The 22,736-nt window shown below is 37.3% G+C and overlaps 1 protein-coding gene across 5 annotated transcripts in view; it reads left to right on the top strand.

Moving 5' to 3' along the window:
- Positions 1-22,736, top strand: part of LOC107601138 (fibroblast growth factor 13) — a 152,486-nt gene that overhangs the window by 104,811 nt on the left and 24,939 nt on the right. For 4 of the 5 annotated variants that reach the window (XM_016293193.1, XM_016293192.1, XM_016293191.1 and 1 more), the window contains exon 4: positions 17,716-17,826. In XM_016293193.1, coding sequence (XP_016148679.1) covers positions 17,716-17,826 — 111 coding nt within the window. Of the gene's footprint in view, positions 1-15,066; positions 15,906-17,715; positions 17,827-22,736 lie in introns of those variants that run through there. The other variant, XM_016293194.1, reaches the window with a different exon arrangement.

The raw sequence follows: 22,736 nt of genomic DNA, 5'->3' as shown, positions 1-22,736 counted from the left end.
TACTGCATTAGACTTACTGGCACTTGTCACAGCACTTACTGTACATACTGTTGCTCTTTTGTTGGTTAGATTTTTTTTTTAATATTAACAAGAAATATTAATAAATATTAATTTATCAGTTTTCCAGCATTGACGGGTGTGGCAGACAGTTAAAGGGATGAAAATGGTGACTTTTGGAAGAATTTCCTGACTGTTCTTTATATTGAAAATGAATGAGGATTGGGGCTATAAAGCTCCAAAATGGAAGTATCATAAGTCATATGGGCTAACTTTTTCTTTATGGTGCTTTTGCATTTTTTGGAAGCTTAAAAGCCTCAGTTCTCATTCATCGTAATTACGTGGAGAAGAGTAACCAGCTTCAGAATTTCTCTCTATTATGTGCCACAGAAGAAAAAATGTCATACGGTTTTGGGACAACATGAGAGTGAATAAATGATATCATAATGTATCATGTTTGGCTGACCTATCCCTTTAATTTTGCACCCATCTTGACAGTATCTTAACAGACTACATTACGTAGTCTGTGTCTAACAGAGGTGTTAGAATGTGGGCCATGCGTGTGTGCTCTCTTCCCTCTTACCCCCTCCATCAGACATGAAACTGTCTGATTGGCTGTCACAGCATTCAGACGCATGCTTCGGATGATGTAATATGCAGCAATCAAGCGCCATCGTCGTCATAGGACCCAGCATACAAAAGGCAGCACTGATGATGCCAGCTAGCGCTAATCTCAGCACTATCACTGATAAAGGCCTGATTAATGCTATCCCTCCGGCAGTGGCCGCGCGCTTTATCAGCTGATTAGCGGGGGCCGCTGGATAACTCTGTAAGCTTTGTGTGATGATCTGCACTTAAGCCTCACTGATTTTATAGCAGCGTGAGTCCGACTCCTTCTGCAGTGTGTGCTTGTTATGGCAGATGTTTTTAAATGGGATCAAATGGCTGCTTCCAATCCAAAAGGATGCCCAATCCACCCTGGTTACGGAAGTAAATCATGGTAATGTAATGCTTGGGAACAGGCTATAATCGCTTGAACTTGTCCCTTATCTTTGCAGAAGCTCAGCATAATCTCAGAATCATATTGAGACTTATTACATGGCTTTCCAAAATGCTTGATTCTGATTGGTCAGTTGTGGCGTCTTGCAGACAAATATTTGCGTATAATGACTGTTAAGCTGTATAATTGACCGCCGCCCCAGGCAACTGATTTTAGCATAGTGTTAACCTCTCCACCACCGTCTATTTCTTTTTACATCAAATATTTCCAGTTCAAATGTTGATTTTATTTCTACTTATTTAGTAGCTGGATAATAAACCCCTGATCTCCCTATTTGGGTTTATTTGCGATAATGCCTACACATTTTCTATTATTCATTTTTTACAATTCAAATTGTAGTTGTTTATTATAGTTATTATTTAACCTCTTGTAGTTCCAGACTCCAAAATGTCATAAACATGCCTTACAAAGAGGGGGTGGGAAAGAAAGAAAGAGACACAGACATCAAAAATAAAGAAAAACTCATTGTCTGAGGTCTCAACCAAGACAATAAAAAGAGTTTTGGCACAAAGCTTTGTTCTTAGCCCTCACTCTTCCTACTTCATTAATGTCAGAATTATTATTATTCCACTGGCTTTCAGAAATGAGAGCGCCTGCAGCTAATGGACTGCTGCGTTTTCGTGAGGCAGCAGACGAGAGCGCAGAGTGGCAGAATCAAAGGAATTTCAATTGCTGTTTACTCTTCGACCTCCTATTCAGACAGCTCACACTGCATGAGCGTCTGCTTAGATCACAAACTATGCAGGGTGGAAAAAAGGAAAGAATGTAAAAAGATGAAAAGAGAAGGCCTCAAACGAATAAAACACACCCTAAACACTTTGTATAATGCATTCGCTGTGCACATGGAAGCGACTTGAAGCTTGGCTGTCCAAAGAGAGATACAGTAGATGCATATAAACTCCAACTTAAACTGTATGTGGAGCACAACAATCATACAAGTCAATGGGGTCCAGAAAACATTGAGACATATCTTCTTTTAATTGTTTTCCATATATGAAAGTAAGTCATACAGGTTTGGAATATCATTAAGATTTCTATATAACATTATTTTACAGGATAACAGGGAAAAAATCAGGTGAAGAAAGTGATAAAATATATAATACAAATTAAGTTATATAGCTCATTCAATGTGATGTTAACTGTCAGCAGTTTTATATGCAAAAGAAGCCTCTGTGTTTGTTTTCCCACTGGTAACCAAGCTAAACTAAATTTTGATCACAAATGTAGCCAGTGTGTGTAAATGAGTAAATCACACACACGCACAAAAAAGTAATTTCATAATTAATCACATTAAATTGTTATTATTGTTAGAAACTAACAACCTGCATGTTGCGGTGGACGCAGTCTTGCCCGGTGAACTGGGGTTTGGCAGCATATCAGTGTTTTAATAAGCTGTGAATGAGTTTTACAGAGAACAGAAGTGGTCTATAAACTTTATTGAGCTCATTATAGCAGTAAATACAGACCTGTTTGGGTCACACAGCAATGAATTAACAGAACAAAAATACTTAGTGGACTCTTAAGCTACACTTAATGAATGCATGTCTGCATTATATGACAAAACTTAAAATAAGCGAAAGCAAGTGGCATTTATTATGAAAAATAGCACTAAAATTATTTTTAGTCAAGACATTTCACACAAAAAAGTTTAAGGTTTCAGAAAAGTGACTCGGAATTGCTCAGAAAAGTGGAGTGAGTTCTGAGACAAGATATTGTTGGTTTGTAGATGCCACTGTTGCTATCTGAAGCAATGAAATCCAGATCCTTCCTTTAAGGGTCCCAGTGTCAAGGCAGTAAAATTGCAAGATTTTTTACTTGGCTGCTGGAATAACATACTGTAAGCTATGTGCATGTGTAACTCTACAGGTAAAAGTTATGCCATTATAATTTCTTAAAACTTTCTTTAAATGGGCTACCTGTTGTATATAAGGTGTCTTTCGTTTTCTGATCTCCACTCACTCAGTCCCATGATGGTAAAGTAGGGTACAATCTTTCAGCAACCCAGAAACAGCAGTAATCTGGGCTAGCCTCATCGTGCAGTGCCTGCATGGCCTCTTTCTGAGAAACTAGCCACTTGCTGGCTGAAATCTGGTCTTAGAAGACTGTGAAGGTATCATGATTATGTGCACATAGCTGCTGTGATTTAGTTTACTTTGTTGTTTAGAAGTGGTGTCAGCCTAGTAGCCACCATTTATTTATAATTTTTTTATGTCACTATATATGAAAATGTTATCTCTATCCATGAGTTTTAGCAACATGATTGATTGTTTGATGTATTTATTTGCTAGACTGTTCAATGGTTTGGGGTCTGACAGAATTTTCTATGTATTTTAAATTCTCTTATGCTCACCACCAAACATGCGTATTTTAATATATTTAAAAATGTAATTTATTCCTGGGATGGCAAAGCTGAATCATTACTCCAGTCTTCAGTGTCACATGATCCTTCTAATATGCTTGTTTGCTGCTCAAAAAACATTTTTTCTTATTATTAATATTGGTGCTTAATATTTATGTGGAAACCTGGATACGTTTTTCTGGATTCTTTGATGAATAGAAAGTACAGTATTTATTTTAAATATAAATCTTTTGTAACATTGTTAATGTCTTTACAGTCACATTTGATCAATTTAATGCATCCTTGCTGAATAAAATAATCAATTTCTTTAAACAAAAAAGAAATCTTACTGACCCCAAACTTTTAATCAGTAGTGTATTTACTGTATATATTTATTTTTATTTTATGTATTTTTTTGCATTCAAAATGAAAATGCCTCAAAAACTAAGGGGGCACATTTGAATGAGCATGACTGTGGTTGTTTCCTCTCAGAATTGAGACAGTAAGGATGTGTAACAGGGTTTGCAGCTGTCTTCGGCTCGCAGCATCACCTGGGGCAGCTCTCTCTCTCAGGCTCTGTGAAGCTCATACAAATGAAACTAGCACTCAGATTACTCATTCAGGTCAGATGGGCCCGAGCACGGAGCCTCACTGTTGTGTGCCATTTCACAGCTCATTTGGCTCTGGAGATTGAGACTTCTCCCACTCATCAAAGAGTGCAAGCTCTCAGACCAGGATTGAGGCTGGCTTTATGAACTCATGCTCAACACAGGAAATGGGCACCTTGTTCACAACAAAACAGATTGGATTCTGTTCTACACTGTAAACACTTTACTTTCCATATTTTGTGTTTGCGTGATGTTATGCTTCTTGAATCCTTCAGCTGAAATGTGCTGAAAATGTACTCACCCTCAGTCCATCCAAGATGTAGATGAGTTTGTTTTTTCATCAGAACAGTTTTGGAGAAATTTAGCACTACATCACTTGCTCACCGATGGATCCTCTGCAGTGAATGGGTGCCGTCAGAATGAGAGTTCAAACAGCTGATAAAAACATCACAATAATCCACAAGTAATCCACAATACTCCAATCCATCAAAGTTCATGTTTTGTGAAGTGAAAAGCTGCATGTTTGCAATAAACAAATAAATCACCAAGAACTTTTTAACTTCAAATTGCTGTTTCCGGCTAAAATACGAGTCCTCTATTCATAATGTTGCTCTTTCTAGTGAAAAAGTCATGACAGCAGGGGATGGACTTTTTCACTGGAAGCGGTTTGAAGTTAAAAATGCCTTATTGATGAATTTGGTTCTTACAAACATGCAGCTTTTCATAAGATGTTAATTGATGGATTGGAGTCACATTGTGAATTATTGTGTTTTTATCAGCTGTCAGACTCTCATTCTGACGGCACCCATTCACTGCAGAGGATTCATTGGTGAGCAAGTGATGTAATGCTAAATTTCTCCAAAACTGTTCTGATGAAGAAACAAACTCATCTACATCTTAGATGGCCTGAGTGTAAGCAAATTTTCAGCAAAGTTTGAAACTATATTTTTTTTAATCTTTTTTTTTTGCTGAAGCTAATAGCACACTCCAGCTTTAAAAGCACATCTTTTCGCATGACCCATGATGACTTCCAGTGCTTGTTAGAATGACTCCTTTATCTGTTCTGATAGCACTCAGTTAAAGTGTCCTCACACTGTGAAGTGGACAGAGCAGCCATCTGTAATTACCTTCCTTACTATCTCCGATTATTGATGCATACTCTTTATTCCTTTGAGTTAGGACACACAGTAACTGTACATAGCGTTTTTCCGAGAGTGTTAGATATGAGTCTCTGAATTGAATTTTCCTTCAAGCTAAATGGGAGTCCCTTGAGGTCTAGAATGAAATTAGCCATAGTTGTGTACTTGGTTGTTGCAGAATGATCAGCCGCCTGGTCTGTGATGGACTCTTGCTCACCCCTGCTAATGCAGCTGATGGTCTAATGAGGACACAACAGCCTGATAATTGGGGCAGTGTTGACTTTATGATGTATGTAACTGCTCATCCCTGTTATATTTCCTCTCCTACAAAGCCAGGACTGTGCTGTTTTGTGTAAGGATTTAAGAGCAAATATATAATTAAAATTACAATAATGATCTGGTTGGGGTCAAGGACTAGTTTAAAAACATACTTCACATTCAAGTATAACATTTAAGATTAATCTTAAAAGAATGGATTTTAAACAGCTTCTAATTTATCATGCTTCAAACATACTGAATGAAAAACATTACATTAATTATCTCAGAGATCTCACATACTTTGGGTGCTCCGATTGATCGGCTACAGATCGCTATCGGCCGATAATCACTTTGGGATGTTTTGGCGGTCTCTATAAAGGCCAATCTAAAAAAACCTATCTCAAACGTGCCAAACCTCTCTGCTGTGAGAGGTTTGGCACGACATACAGCGGCACCGTCTCAGTCTCTGTCCGACTAGGGTAAAATAATTATAATGCTGAAGGTGAGGTACAATTCATATTTCTTAATTAAATAACCTAAAAAGTGATTTGAAAAATGTATGTGAGACATAATTTCACAAACAGCGTGAATGAATCACCGTGCGCGCACGCTCTCTTTCTCTCTCAATAGGCGCAAATGGCTTCAAATCACATCTAGTCTGCACTATAAGCTAGCTGCACGCTGCACTTGACACAGGAATTGTCACAATTGAGGCAGTGTCGCATCGTCACTAAAGTTCATAAATTGCATTTCTTTTTAATTCTTGTCAGTGTTTAAACCATTCAGCGCTCGCACGCTCTCCTGGAGACTGTGCGCTCATGCGCACTCGCAGCGCACAGACATAACGGCAGGTTCACACATACTCCGTTTGCAGTGCTTATGCAGTGCATGTTTTTCCGCGCTCATGTTAACAGTTTAAAGCATTCACACTGCACATGGTTGCAGTCTGGCTGTGCGTTTAGGAGCGGTGAGTCTGCAGCAATGCAGAGATCGTTTCTGCACCGAGTCTATTTTTGCTGCGCTGCAAGCCTGAATTAAAGTAACTGCGCATTTTTTGCGGTAAATATGAACATGGATTGTCACGAAAATGAAGTAATTACACCATAAATGCATATAATTAAAGTCTACTGTGTTTCACAGTCAACATATAGGCTATGGCTTTTTGGCTAGGTTTAAAGTAAAAGAGCACTTTCAAATAAACAAGGCAATAATAAAAGGCACGTGGAGGTAGGGAAACAAAGTTCTTTATGAACTGCAGGATTGCTTGTAATACAGTTTTAAATGCAAAAGAAAAGGCAGTAGAGTTGACTTTTTATGTCAATGGTAAATTTTCATTTAGAATGTTTATGATAATGTAAGAAAAGAAGTTTAAATTTTTTGCCGCTTGCTTGAGCAACTTAATATATAAATCTAGAAGTAAAAGCAAAAGTAAAAAGCACTGAATTATGTGTTTCTTATATTTATTGTGTTTAAACACGTCTAAGAAAAATTGCATTACTGTACTGTGTACAAAAAGAATCACAATGCTGAAAAAGCATTTTAAGTAACAATGTTTGGATTTGAAATCAAAATAATGGATAAATGTTGTGTTTGTAGTAAACCGCCACAGATCAGTAGTGGACTCCTGTGTGAAAGCACAGTCAGTGCTGCTTCTGCACTGCTTACGTACCACACATCAGTAAGATTTTTTATGTTTTTTAAATAAGTTTCTTATGCTCATCAAGGCTGTATCTATTTGATCAAAAATACAGAGAATTCATAAATTACATAAATAAATAATAAATAAATGCTGTTCTTTTTATTCATCAGAGAATCAAAGAAAAAGTATCACAGGTTCCAAAAAAATGTTAAGCAGCACAATAGTTTCAACACTGATAATAAATCAGCATATTAGAACGATTTCTGAAGGAACATGTGACACTGAAGGCTGGAGTAATGGCTGATGAAAATTCAGCGCTGTTTCACAAAAATAAATATTTTAAATTTTAATAATATTTCACAATATTACAGTTTTTTCTGTATTTTTGATCAAATAAATACAGCCTTGATGAGTATAGAAGACTATTTTTGTGTGTGTGTGTACATATATATATATATATATATATATATAAAATGTATATATGTGTGTATGTGTGTGTGTGTGTATATATATATATATATATATATATACAGTATATACACACATACATACATACACATTTTCACACATTCATACTTTTTCCCATTTTAAATTTTATTTATTTATTCATTCATTTATTATTTTTATTTATTTATTTATTTTGCAAAGATGCATTACATTGATTAAAATGACAGTAAAGACATTTATAAAGTTATAAAAGATTTCTGTTTTTATTTTGATAATAATAAGAAATGTTTATTGAGCACCAGATCAGAATATTGGAATGGTCTCTGAAAGATCATGAGACAGTGAAGACTGGAGTAAATTCAGCTTTGCCATCAAAAGAATAAATTACATTTTAAAATATATTCAAATACCAAACAGTTATTTGTAATAGTAATAATATTTCACAATATTTTTGGATCAAATAAATGCAGCCTTGATGAGCATAAGATGATGTCAAAAACAATTAAAAATCTTATTTTTTAGAAATAACATACATGTATAGACTCCCCCGAAAAAATTTCAACAGAACATGGAGGTTAATTTATTTAGACTTTGGTGGAATGTTTTTTTTTTATTTTTTATCACAGCCTCATTTTATTCATCCTTTTTGCTGCTCTTTCTTATTTTCTGTCACTCACAATCTCTGCATTCATCTTCTCCTTATTATAACATTCAATGATGACAAATATGCCCCATCCCTCTCATTCTGTTGCACCCACCCTATTATTTTATTTTCCCAATCTCTCCTTCATCTCTTCCAATTACACTTTATTTTATTTCTCACGTCTAACACTTATTACATCAGCGGCTCAAAGCAGACCGCATGTGACGGGTAACCTGGTTGTGGACATGATTTGAAAATCCCATTTTGCTGTTAAAGACAATGCGTGAAGAGAAAGAGAAAAAAAGGGGGAATGGGGGGTAGTAGAGGGTTGTAGATGATATTCCCCTTCCCCCATCTACTTCACACACACACACACACACACACGAACTGATATAGACATTGTCTCCATGACAACGCCTGCATTGCCACAGAGCTAGTGGCCAGCGCTCACCAGAAGGCCCTCCTGTTTTTAGCAGCAGTAAGATGCTGTGAACCCTCATGGGCTCCTGGGCCACATTAGAACAACACATACTTCATCTTCACTCTTTCTCCCCCGCCATTTTCAGCTTAATCTCTGTTCGTTCCACTTGCTGTTTAAAGGTAAAACATGACACCCAATTGATCCTCTGTGTCAGTGATCACCTTTTGAATACTCCCACTAACCTATAATCATTGACACAACTCAAAAATGAATGTGTTTTAAATATTACACACCTTCTACCTTTCACTGAGGTTAGAAAATAAGATGCAGAGGTCAAAAGGCTCTTCGTTCTCTGCAACTGCCTGTGCATCTCAAAGTCTGTTAACAACAGCTCTATCTAGTGGCCATTGAATGCTCTCACAGCCATGATGTCTGCGCATCTTTGAGGGATGATGTCATTCTTTCTGGCTGTGCTTGGAGAAGAGAAGGCTGTATGTTGCTGATATCTGAGCGTTCCCAGGCGATGAGAGAGGATCAGTATGGCCATCTGTGTGCCTATGTGTGTCAGCAGGAACTGGCACAATTAACAGTGTGTGTGTGTGTGTGTGTGTGTGTGTGTGTCAACTCTGTAATACCGCAGTGAATGTAATAAAACAGGTGCTCTATTGTGGCCGTTTCCTCATCTGCAAGGCATTTGCTGTATGTTATGAGTCAGTTTTTGTGAACCCTCTGATGAGACATTTCTGCAGTTCAGACAAGCAGAACAATCAGTGAACACCGCTGGTTTGCGCTTCTTTAGTGGGGGGAGGATTGTGAATTTTGAACCACCTGAGGATGTTGTAAAACCAGCATAGGTATTGTAAAGGTAGCTAATTTTCAGTGGACAGCAGTCACACTAATTGTCCAGCAGTGTCTTTCATCAGAGCTCCTATAATCCATCATCATAATCATCAAGCTGTTTGCGCCTTCTGATCAGCTGTGACTTTCTCTGTGCCTTTTGTCTGCACTTTATGGTTGATGCTAAATAGCAATGTCTTTTCATATTCGCTATATGTTTGTAATCGACCTTCGGGGACCTGAAATTAAATGTTTATGTCATTAGTGTTAAATGACCCTCTGCTCCATTTATCATTCAACTCAAACTCCAACTCCAAAAAACAAGTGCCATTGACGCAAAGAAAAAACATATGAAGTCATGAATATTTCTATATTTGTTTGTCCTTGTCAGTGTTAGTTTCTTATAGAGTGCTGCAGCAATGACGTATTTTTGTAAAGCAACTGAGAAGTTTGCATCACCCTAGTTCCCTTAACAAAACTATTGTAGAAAATAAGCTCTGACCGACAAAACTTTGATTTGTACATGTTTAGTTTATCATAATCTTCACAGATAAACAACTTTTATGATATTTCTATACACAATCAGCAGAGGTAAAAACCCTGACATTAAGAGCGCAATCATTAACATGGTGAGGTTGTAAAAGTGGACTAGCGAGTAGATAGATGAGTTTACCTGTTTAGCGTGTTGATATTTAATATCCCTAACAACCTTGGTAATCCCATTTAGCCACTTGTTATGTGACTGCTTTTTTCACGACAAGTAAGTGAAAATATCTTGAGCTCAACCACAAACTATATTTCAGGCATCAAAAAGCCGATTGACTTCAGGTTTCTGGAAATGCTAAAATACAAAGCCATTGTCAGGTTTTGACCCCACAAAAATTCCCATTTCCACTTTATTGATCTTACAATCTATGTTGTAAAAAAAAAGAGGTCATTTTGACCTCTGAAGAGTGAAGTAAGAGTAAAGTTCTAATAAATATGCAAATAACTGGAAAATGTTCAACTTTGACTTGTTAACGTTATAAAATAGGTCATTGTAATTTAGCTTATATTAATATAACCTAAATATCAGTAATAGGTATGTATTAACAGTTACATAATAATGTATTGGACAAACATAATTGGCTTTATGAAGTCATGGAAGGACTGCACAGCTTTATAAATATGATTTGTTTGCTCCATCTAGTGGACAAACCATTGATAAACACTTTTGAGGCAGTGATTCATGAATCATTCCTTCTCTATTTGCCATTTTTAATAAATATTTAGGGCTTGTATAATTATGGGCTCCACGGGGGGGGGGGGGGGGGGGGGGGGGGGGGGCACATGGTGCAAGATTAAACATACAACATTGCTTACAGTATATTCACAGTTAACCATAATGGTGTGTGTCAGTAGATGCAATAAAGTGAACTTGTCTTATTGGCAGTAAATGTTTTTTGGAGTGAATATAGTAAGTGTCTGATGCTGTAGATCCCTCCCACCAAATCCTTAATTTAAAGACTATCATCTGATTGTTGTGGAAAAGCATTTTGCATTCATCTGGACAGTGGATCTCTTGTTACATTTCACAATGTTTTTTATATCCTTACTTTTGCATTTACCTTTGGTATAACAGACACTGATGCCTTTATTAATACACTTGAAATGAAGGTGCTGTTGAAGGTCAGAAATGATTGTTTATTGGATTCACTTTCAGTGATGTTTTAGAGAATCACCTGAGATCTGCCTCATTTAACATTTTCTACTTCAGTCATAATAAACATATTTATTGTGACCGTTATATTTAGCTGTTTTGTGACTATGAGCGGCTGATTATTTTGTTCAATCATCAGTCTAACTGCATTAATTTGCTCATGCTTATGAATATGCAAACCTTGCGTGGTTTAAATCTTCAGACTGCTATTAATGAAATGGAATTGATATTAAAGTTCATCCTTCCTATTTCAAATAGTTTTGTCAAGATCGTGAAAGTTTACTGGACTACCAGCAGCTGTTTTATTAAAAAAATTGTGTTGAATCTCTTTTATCTGGATGCTTAGATCACTGTTAAATCTGTCAGACACTTTGAGAACAACAGAAGGGAAAAGCACAGCTAATGTTTGCCGTTTATCTGCAGATGCTCGTTGATGCTTCTGAGTGGAGAATGGAAGGTCTGGTATAACTGGTTTACGCGACGCATTAAAGGATCACTTTACAGCCATTTCTTTGTAACGTGAGAGGAACGAAAGCTCTGCTCTAGTAGGAAGTACAATGTTCGATTTTCTCCCTGCAATTTTGACCCAGAGCACTGCAGTTTAGTGAACACACGCCCTGTGTTTGCCGGATCAACAGCGCTTCCCAATGAATCTTTAATGACCGCTTTAGAAGTCGTAATGGCTAGTCACTAATGTCCATTAATGATTTCTGAATGCAGCTGGCCCCGCCTTGATGGCCTCTCGACTGTTCCATTAGGATTTCTTTTAGTATGGTTAAAACTTTGAAAACATCCTCCTGCTTGCTGCTGCTTGAATCACCACTGTCTTCCTGCTTTGTTCTTTCCCATATTTAATTGCTAAATATGACATTTCCTCTCAGAAAATCAACATCAGGTAAGGTTTTTCTTCACTTTTTGTCACATGTAGAATTTTATACCAAGTATTGAAAGTGAACTGCTGGATTCATTGTGTATTACTTTTAGAGGGCTTTATTGGTTTCAGGTTCAAGTTTTGTTGTCTATTTGTTTTGTCTAACTTTTCTCTGGGCTGTCAGTTTGTGGAGCTGTCCGAGGTGCTGAACTGCAGATAAAGATGCGGGTTATCTAACGCATTAGCGTCTTCTTTCTTTATCGCATGTTTATTTTTCTTTATGTCTTCTTTATCCCGTCTTAATCCCGTATTGTATTATTAGTTGTGTAGCGTGTATCTTTAAAGATTACAGGTTTTAATTTTAATAACATTTATCATAATATTTACCCTAATTAAATATTAAAACCGAATTTTTAGGTGGACTGAATCACATTTGCGCACCTCAGAGAACCCACGGTTATTTAGCTCAACTAAAAGATGCAAGTTACTGACACGAGAAGGGGTGAAAGTATTTTCTAGCATTTTATTTTCAGAGTAACTTTGCATTACTGAATCAAAATAATATGTGGTTTTCCCCCGTTGATGTTTTTCTTCCGTTCAAACGTGTAGTTGAGTCGTATTGCGTCTTATGATGAGATTATTGGACAGTAGATGGCGCTGTTGATGAGCATATACAATTCTGTAAGGCGCTCTGCTGTTAAATGATCAGGGCAGGAGTCTGAAAGGTTGAGATCGATAATAGTTACTGAGGATGTTGAGTGTAAGGCGTCCTACAATCAGTCACTTAACGTGATTTTATTTGATTTGGACGTTTCTTAATCTTCCCAGTAATGCAGGTAAAAAAAAAAAATCCTAATATTTTTTTTAATAGCCTATGCATCGTACATCTCGGATTGAAGCAATGTTACAACAGTATTTTATTTATTATTTATGAAAATTATGCAGTGCAAATATGAATATGCATATCAATGCATGTTATTATGAGTGGGCCAGAAGACAACTGTGCTTTTGCCACGCTCGCTGGAAACTCACTCCCATGGCAACCAACACTCCTCCAATCAGGACATCGCAACTCAGTTGTTTCCACGCGATCCGTTATGTTTGGGAAAGAAATATAACACATGAGTGGCACATTATGTTCGACTGTGTAACTGCCTAAACATTATAAAGCTTCAAGAGCTCCAGTTCACTTGCAGCTGTCACATTTGTGTGTGTCACCGTCTCCGCGAGTCTCTAACGGTGCAGCCCGAGATTCGTCTCCTTGTTAGAAATTGATCACAGGCGATCAATCTAAGAACTCTAGTTTTTAGGACTAATCTTTACGCACTTCACTACAACATTAAAAATGTTGTTTTGTTGTTCCTCACTCTTCGTCCTCCGCACCAGAACAGCTCTGTGGAAGGAAACGTTCACGAACTATCGATGTTCGAATCGTCCAAGTTTGCTCTTTTCAGTGAATCGGTTGAAACGATTTTGAATTGGTCACCACTGACCCACTGAACCGAGACATGCCCTCTTTCGGACGTGTTACATGCGCAGCTAGAATAACATATTAATTAAGTACATATTAACACAAATATATTAATATACGCTTCAGGAATTTAATCGAATAACACAATTTAATATAGGATAACATTTGTTTAATACCAATGGGATTACAGCCTAGTTTCTTTCAGACATGGCAGATTCGTAATTAAAGGGGTCATATGATGCTATTTTAAAGATCATTATTTGGTGTATTTGGTGTAACAGACTATGCTGACATGCTTTAATGTTCAAAAAACACATTCTTTTTCAAATACTGTACATTATTGTAGATCCTCTATGCCCCGCCTCTCTCAAACGCTTTGTTTTCTACAAAGTCCCTCCTTTGACAAGCACAGTCTGCTCTGATTGGCCAGCTGACCCAGTGCATTGTGATTGGCCAAACACCACAAGCATGTGTCGGAAATGTAACGCCCCTTACCATAATCGCAGCTTCAGCTTTCAAAGTAAATATCAAGACAGTTAATAATGTCGTTAGTTTTACCATCAGTTCAAGCCCGAAAGGGCAACAGAGTCGCGTGACCGACACAGTGATGAGCCAGTACACAAGCCACGGTTAAGACAGCTGACGTGCTATGATTTCTGACAGGCAGTTCACTCTCCTGTGATGTGACCCTGTTCCCCTCTCTCTCTCTCTCTCACACACACACACACACGATGCGTTACTCTGCGCTGCGCAAAACTCCGCATTTGAACAGTCAATAGCAAATACTTAAACTAATAACAAAACATACTTACAGTCGCTGATTCAGAAGCTCCAGATTGTCATAGCAAAGTCGGAATTGACCTTTTTTTTTTTTCTTCCTAGAAATAGCCTTTGTGCACAGCCAGCCTCGTACTCTTCTAGGTTTAAAAAACTGTCGTCCATAAAATGCGTTGCACAAATTCGAACATCTGGGTTGTGCTGTTCTGTTGTAAATAAATCTTAACCAATGATTCCTAATTGCATCTACTTCCGGAAGGCCAAATAAAGTGCTTTTGCTTTCGCACTGAATCACACAGCGTCTCCCTGACATGCTGCATCAACACGACTGCTGTTCCTGAAACCACGCCTTCTTTCTTTGCGTGCACATTTGGGCTGCATTATGCTAATATTTCCACATAGTGATGTAGATATGTGGGGGCGTGTTAGAACGAGCCGTTTTAGGTAGGTGTGGCTGAATCTGAACTTTTATAAAGAATATCTCTTTGGATTTGAGACTTTAGTCTTTGCAACTTTACAGATCTTCTTTATGCACCAAGAGCTTGTAACACTCCAAAGAGAAAGGAAAACTTGAAATCGCATCATATGACCCCTTTAACCAAGAACTGACGGGTAAAGAAAATTTGTAGTTTAGATTTATTTATTTATGTTTCCTCTTGCAAAATGATGCTAATAAAACCTACTGGAAATGTTTACATTTAACTAAATCTAAATGTCTATTTAATACATCATTTCGTTTAAACAGAAGTAAACGATAAACACCCAATTACGCCATGACGTAAAATAATTTCTGAATCATTGTAACCGGTTCTTTGAAATGAGCTGCTCGAAAGAACCGACTCGCAGAGATCCAATAAATCAAATAAACCGAACAAACTGTTTTGTCTTCACGTTGAGTGGTTTACCTTTTCCGAATTTGACTACCGCCACGATTTAACTTGTAGTCGTCTGTATCTACAATACAAAGGGATTCCGAAGATTAACTGAAAACTAAATCTCTCTCTCGCGCGCTCACTCACACACACACACACACACACCCAAGAGGGAATCGCGAACAGGTGTTTCTCTCACATGGCTCTGTTCTGTGTGCTGCTGTGACTGACTGCTTTGTGGGATGCTGCGAAACGTGTGCTCGGTGTCTGGAGGAACATCTTCTCCGTTTTTAGTCGAAATGGCTAGATAGTGACATTATCTGGAGACAGATGCGGTAAGACTGCAGCCAATTGAATGTAGAGCCGTTTGAGGACTTTATCTCCGAAGAAAAGGAGCGTTGGAGAGATGCGCGTACCGTCACCTACATAATTGCGTTTTGTGTTAAAGCTGTATTAGTTTACAACTCCTTTCCGCCGATCTGTCATTCTCATTAACGAACGATGGCGGTGACTTGTGAATGAAGACTTGAATGTGAGCTGTTCAGTGAAGATTTGCCTAAAGAAATCGTGTCGTTGAGGAGGTGGGGAAACGGATTGTGTCCTCTGAAAGTTTTGGGTGTCGCACCGTCAAACTGGCCATGGCTGCGGCGATCGCCAGCTCCCTTATTCGGCAGAAGAGGCAGGCGAGGGAGCGTGAGAAATCAAACGCCTGCCGCTGCGTGAGCAGTCCGAACAAAACCAAAGGAACATGCGAGAAACCCAATCGACTCAGTGTCTTCTCCAGGGTCAAGCTTTTCGGCTCCAAAAAGCGCAGGAGGAGACGACCAGGTCTGATGTTACCTGTGTTTTTGAATCCTGACTTAATATGGCTATTATATGTGGAACAGCGTCTCTGTCATTATCAATGCATTTGTGTCTGTACTTATAAAAATAATGGATTTTAAAATGTTGCATTTTTAATTTTCAAAAAGTACTTGCCATTCCTATTAAGCAGGGCACTTTACTGCTTTCAAATTTCAGCCAGCATGTACTTTCACACTTTAGAGTGAGATCTCATTCAAACTCAGATACACGACCTTACTGAACTTTTCAGGCATTTTGACCAAATAATTTGTAAGGGGGAAAAGACAGAATTGTATACAACTTTGTTATTCTGCAGATATTGTGTTGCAGTGATGTTGATACTGATTCAGTGTCAGCTCTCTAGTGTGTTTCATCCCTTCAGAGACACAGGGACAATAGAAAGCAAACTAAGCAGGTTATTGTTTGGCACATTTTTGGACAACAGCTATCTAGCAAGCTAGAAGAGTCTCTGGTGATTTAGTCTCACAATCTGGACCATATAGATATTCTGCAGCAAAATCTGCTGTTACCTGTTTTGAATGATTTTTATAGTTCTATTAACTACGGAAAGTGACTTCAGGTCAAATAATTAAGTAACATAATTCATTATTGATATTATGATGATCTGTGTGTGGTCAGACTTTGTGTGGACGATCTGTAGTTTACAACTCCCTCCATAAGTAGCAAGACGGATCATATTCTGCTTGGAAATCAGTCGAAATTTTCTTTAATTGTGAAGTACATCCATCCATCTATCCCACGCACACATTCAGCACAACTGTTTACTTACAAGCTTGTCATAGCCCCAATTACCTTGCCTCCCTCCCCAGACAGCATCTTACATAACCCTTATGTGACACCTAAGCAGAAGTGTAGAAGTTTGTGTGTGTAGAGTGGCAGTTGTTTGTAGCAGTGATTCTGTCTTTATTAAACAGTCTCAGGCCTAACAATCTTGTTTACAGATGCACATGGGCCAACACACATGAACATAAGCATATTTCCATATCCATGTTTAATAAGTTGAGAAGTGATGCCTTTCGATATGAAATTTAGTATGTTCATTCAGACATTTATCCAACCAGTTGTAATGTATTTATACTGTACCGTACTATAGCATGTGTTATGTGTTAATGCATTTTGGTTTATTCTGGATTTATATCTAATAAGCTTATTTTAAATATGCATATTCTCTTTGTATTCTCTTGACTGAAATATTAGGGGATGTTTTACATTTTAAATAGTTTAAATTATATATAAATATTTTTTATTATAAGATGTAACCTAATATTTAATCTCCTTTGATATATGAAAGTTAATCAGTGTTAATAGCATGATCCACCGACTCTCTAAGCCTTATTAACTACAGATCTGCTGATGCAATCTGGTATTTTGCACAGGAGAGCTGTGCCCTGTATAGTTGTGCTTCTTAGTTCCAGTCATGCAGATCAGACCCATGTAAGGTGATACAGCTCTCTGCATTTACATATTCGCATGAATTCTTATCATGGCCAGAAGACTGCAGTTTCCTTGCAAATTGCAGATCTCACCAATTTTCTATGTGGTGGCTCTGGTGACTATTCCCACATGTAGATATTTTTGTTTGTTTGTTTTTGTTCCTGTTCTTCTGTCACTGTGGTCTGATCTCTTGTTTGTAATGCAGGCTCAAATCTGTAGACCATGGAAAGCTCTTGCTAAGCCAGGAGCATTAAAGCCCCTAACACTTTCACTGTGGCAATGCCTGTTTAACCCTGTCTTTTTCTCATTCTCTCTCTTTCTACCTTCTGTCTCTTTGCAGAGCCCCAGCTGAAGGGGATCGTAACAAAGCTGTACAGTCGACAGGGCTTTCATTTGCAGCTCCAAGCAGATGGAACCATTGACGGCACTAAAGAGGAGGACAGTGGTTTCAGTAAGTCAGCTGGCCTCTTTTAGAATGTTCTCAAATATTCACCTGTCAAGTAGTGGTCGACCGATATTGTTTTTTTTTTTTTACAGCCGATGCCGATATCTTGGAAAGCAGTGTGGCCGATGGCCGATATAAAGCCAATATAATTTTATTTAATATTTAAGAAATTTGAAATAATTTTAAAATGGATTAAAAAATAAATGTGTAAAATAAACATGCTTATACTTTAAATGACAAAGTATTTTTCACAAATAAACAAATATTTAATAAAAATATAATTAAAAAGGAAGTAAACACTGTAACCAACAGGGCACTCTGGGAAGTTTGTGTGTATTGGGAATCACATTATTTCAAATAAAGCCAAGGTAACACTCATTTTACATACAAGAATGACATCCAGACATTTTTAAGTGCAACTTAAGTGTCTAAATGCTTTTTCGGGGACACTGTATGTCTTCTCATATTTCAGTGACAGCTGCTGTTGTTATTGTTTCCTTGGCAGCTGTACTGCTCCTTCAGACTGCATTTCTGTCTCATACTGGCACTTATAGACAGCTTCAGCTGTGCTTTTCACTTTTTAATACCTTTACAGTTCTTGTATTGGTCACAAGAGTCAAGAGGCTCAGTTCTGTATTATCCTGAAATGAAAAAATGTAGCCGGAGCGGTCACTGTTTTTCAGCAAACAATTCTTCAGAGAGCACAGTCAGTGTAGCTGGAAAGCCCAAGTACAAGAGAAACATTTTTAGGCAGATGTCCATAGTGCCTGAAAAACAACTTTTTTTATCCCTTACGACCAGATTATTTTGTGTCATTTGAAGTCATCTTGCCGGGCACCTGGAAGTGTGAATTATTTATTCCGTAGGCAAGTGCGGCATCGCCCAGTCAGTGTTTGAGCAATGCTGCGTCTATGAGCGAGGATGGAGCCGGCTGGATGGTTGGCAGGGCTCTAATTTAATATGTGCTATATCTCACTGACGCTAAGTGTCTGTGGCGTTCTGGGGCCTGTAAATTAGCTTGACTCTATTCAATTAGTCATTGGGTGAAGATGCCGCTCATATCGAGCAAATGAGTTTGTGGTGAACGGAGTCATTTGAAACTATGATCACTCGAGTCTCCAAATCCCCTCATCCATCATGCTCATTTAGATTAACATAAATTTGTATCTAGTGCACATAAACAATGTTTAACATGAAGAGCCGTGCTAATTTAAATAGCACCCTCTACTTGAATTTAAATAGTGGTTGTTTGACTCAAGCATTCGTGTTTTATTCACCCTTGAGTTGAATCTGCACCACCGGTGTAGCTGGCCAGTCCATCTCTTGCTGCATGCTTGTTTATTTTCTTGTTTGTGTTCTTCCCCTGCATGATTGACTGAGGTAAAATGAGTTATATAGGGGTGAGATTACATAATAGCTGACCTGCTTTTTCCCCCACACTCCCTTATTTTGTGGAGAGAATGAAAAGCTGTTGCTGGAGAGGAGAAGTGGGAAAACAGGGAGCTTCTATCTCTCACGCTACAAAAATAGAATTGTTAGGAGCTTGGTGCCCTTGTCTCCATAGCGACGGCAGTGCAGTTCTCTTGGCTCTCCTCTTGGTGTGTGTGTGTGTGTGTTTGATAGGGATGAGGGTCTGCTCCAAAGCTCTCTTTACTCTCTAGATATACGTCTCTTACCTTAACTGATGCTCATTTGAGCAAGTTTAAAATATTATGGCATTGTTTCACTTAAATCCCATAAATATGACATTAGTACCAGTTTTTAGGTGTTTATAGCATATCTCAGCCAAATGTTTTTTTTGTTGCCCTAAAGTCATGCCATGGTGCTATAAATAAATAAATGATAAATATCTTCTTACTCTCAAAGATTGTAGGCTTGACAGGAAGATTTAGGCGAAACACTCAAAAATCTATAAATTATGTTTTATTGGTTATTTCTAACTATGTGAGGATGACAGCCAGAATGAGAAGGTCCCATTGCCATTTGATAATGATAGAATCACATGGATTTTATTAGATAAATTGGGCAGATCAAGGGGTTGAGAAGCAGACATTTAAAGATAAAGACCTTATTGAAAATCAGCCTTTCCATCTCTCAAGTCTGACTGTGATGAGCTCTTGGAGGAACAAGACAAAAGCTCATTCTGGGCAGTAAATGTCAGGTATGGGTGCTCTATTGGATTATGTCTCTTTGTGCAGAGTTTTAGAGCTTAATTCAATTCCTAATCAATGTGCCTTGACAGGAGGCCTTTCTCTCTGTCAACATTAGGTTTTATCTCTGCTAACTCGCCTTCCGTCTGAAGAGTGGGCTGATGTGTTTTTCAGTCAGTCACAGGCGTATTCTAATCAGTCTTATTTATCTCTGGATATAATAAACTGAAATAATAACATGTAGCGAATTTAGCTCACAACAGGAAATATGAATAATTAACCATAACTAATTATGATTAATTATTAATATTTTAGATCCACTGTAGATATTTAGCTGACCACTCAGGGTCAACCGTCTTGTCAATTCTAAGAACGTTAATTTCCTGGTTAAAGGAAATAACTTTCTTACTGTACAATTCTATAAGTTTGTAACGTAAATCTGCATGATTATTGACTCCGGTTATGAGTAAACAATGAACACGTCAAGTGTGATACAAGTAAGGTTTTATTAACTACATAAACACTTAAACTAGTCTAACATACTACATAAACATCTGAATGAAATGCCGAAACGTTTCTCTAAACAAGCAATAAAAGTTTACCCAGTTTTACTGTACAGGGGTTTATCCAGGCATCCAGAATTAAACATCAGAATTAAAATGGCTAAGATCCTTTAGTAATATTTAAAGGGAATCAAAATTCTGCCATTTACACACCCTCATGTTGTTCCAAAACATAACATCTCACATCTTTGAGACAAGTAAAGGCATTTTTAATGACACCTGACAGCTCAAACTTGATTTATGCACAAAAACAAATGAATAAAAGTCTAAATTAAATCTGTTGATCATTTACAGCTATTGTGTATCTTCAGAAGACTTGGATTAAGCTGCTCAATTCATGTGGATTACATTGCTTTATAAACTTTTTGAAGCATCAGATTTTTGGTTTTATTTTTGGGTGAACTAACCCTTTAGAAAGTAAATAAATAAATAGATTACATAATATTTTAATTTGTTAAATAGATTACATAATATTTAAATTTGTTGACCAGTGTGTTCAATTTTGACTTACATTTTTGTCACAGAGCTGTCATGTAACTTTAGAATTAAAAAGTGCTGTGAAACTTCAGAAGAAAACGATTTATGTGGACTACTTGTGTGACACTTTTATGGTGTTTTGTGTCCTTTTTAAAGCTTGTAATCTCTAGTCCCTATTATTTGTGACTGCACTGAATTGCATCAAGAGTAAATGCACGTTTTGATGAAATAAATGATGACAGATTTACATTTTTGGCCAAACAAATTCTTTGTGTTATGCTAAGTGAACAGGGAGTCTTCTCACCCATGTTTTCAGTGATTGGTCCTGTAGGAGAGACTCTTTACTGAATTCTGATGTTGTTATATTGGCCTTTTTGTAGAAATGATTATCGTGCCCTCTTGATCTTCCCCTGTGCTCAGGTTCTCTATTAGGTGTGAGTTATTGAGTCTCCTCTCCACAACCCCCAGCGACCAAGCTCTGGTAATCCCTCTGAAATGAGGTCCGCTCGTAACTGCCTATGTGTCTATGCCACAAAAGATGAAGATATACATATTATCTTCCTATCATACAAATGTAATCAATAGCTCATTAAAGCATCTGCATTTGGCATCTAAAACTCTTCACATGAGTCAGTGGCCATAGAGCACAGAGCAGGAAGAGAGCAGATCTCTACAGGTGGACCTGGCTGGTGTCAGAGGGGTTCAGAGGGGAGAGGAAGGGCATTGATGTGGGATTAGAGGGGATGGAGAGCACTCCGGACTGTTGTGTAAAATAGCAACATGGCCATCGATTGAGCTCTGCAGGAAATAAGAAATATTAATCAAGAGCTTTCATGTTTATGATGAAAGGCAGAAGGGGTTTCTCGTTATGTTCTCTCTGGAGATTATTTGAAATGAGATGAGAGTGTGTAAATATTGACAAAAATTGGAATAGTTCACCCAAAAATAAAAATTCTCTCATCAGTTACATACAATTTTGCTCCAAACCCATAAGAATTTTGTTCATCTTCAAGCATGCATATTTGAGTTTTCCCATTTACCATATTTCATGTGCGCTATTGTATGAGCATTGATCAATGTTTTATGTGAATAAAAGCTCAGTTCAAATTATAAAGTGATCATACCTCTTCAGAAGACTTGGACTAATTTAGCTTGATTCATTTCTTTATTAACTTTTTGAAGTGTCAAATTTTGGGTGCAATGGACTTTCAATGGAGGGACAGATATTTATCAGGTTTTGTTAAAGATATTTTCATTTGTATTTTGAAGATGAACAAAAGTCTTATAGGTTTGAGGGTGAGGATTTTTTTAAATTTATTTATTTATTTATTTTGGTGAACTAACCCTTAAAAATAAATAAATAGATCACTTAATATTTACATTTTTAATTGATCAGATTTGGAAAAAATGTCAGTTCATCACAAAACTGTCATATAATTTTAGAAGAAAAAGTGCATGAGTGTAAATTAATGACAGAATTTTCATATTTGGGGTAACTAACCCTTTAGGAGATAAAGGAGGAATAATATTTTAGATGATGTGAGTATATATTCCTAAAACACAAAATATTGTACTTTGATATCTTGTATGGTTGTCACATGAAGGCAGTATAAATGTGCTAATCTAGATCAGTGTGCATTGTTCTCTGTTAACACACACACACATACTCTCTGACTTGAAGGAAAGCAGCCTTTTACTTTACAAGTTTGTTTCCTTCTTGTTTTTT

The sequence above is a fragment of the Sinocyclocheilus grahami genome, unplaced genomic scaffold (assembly GCF_001515645.1).
Source record: "Sinocyclocheilus grahami isolate Dianchi unplaced genomic scaffold, SAMN03320097.WGS_v1.1 scaffold299.1, whole genome shotgun sequence".
NCBI classification, from domain to species: Eukaryota; Metazoa; Chordata; class Actinopteri; order Cypriniformes; family Cyprinidae; genus Sinocyclocheilus; species Sinocyclocheilus grahami.
The sequence above is the reverse complement of the archived record's forward strand: the minus strand, read 5'-3'. Positions and strand labels throughout refer to the sequence as shown.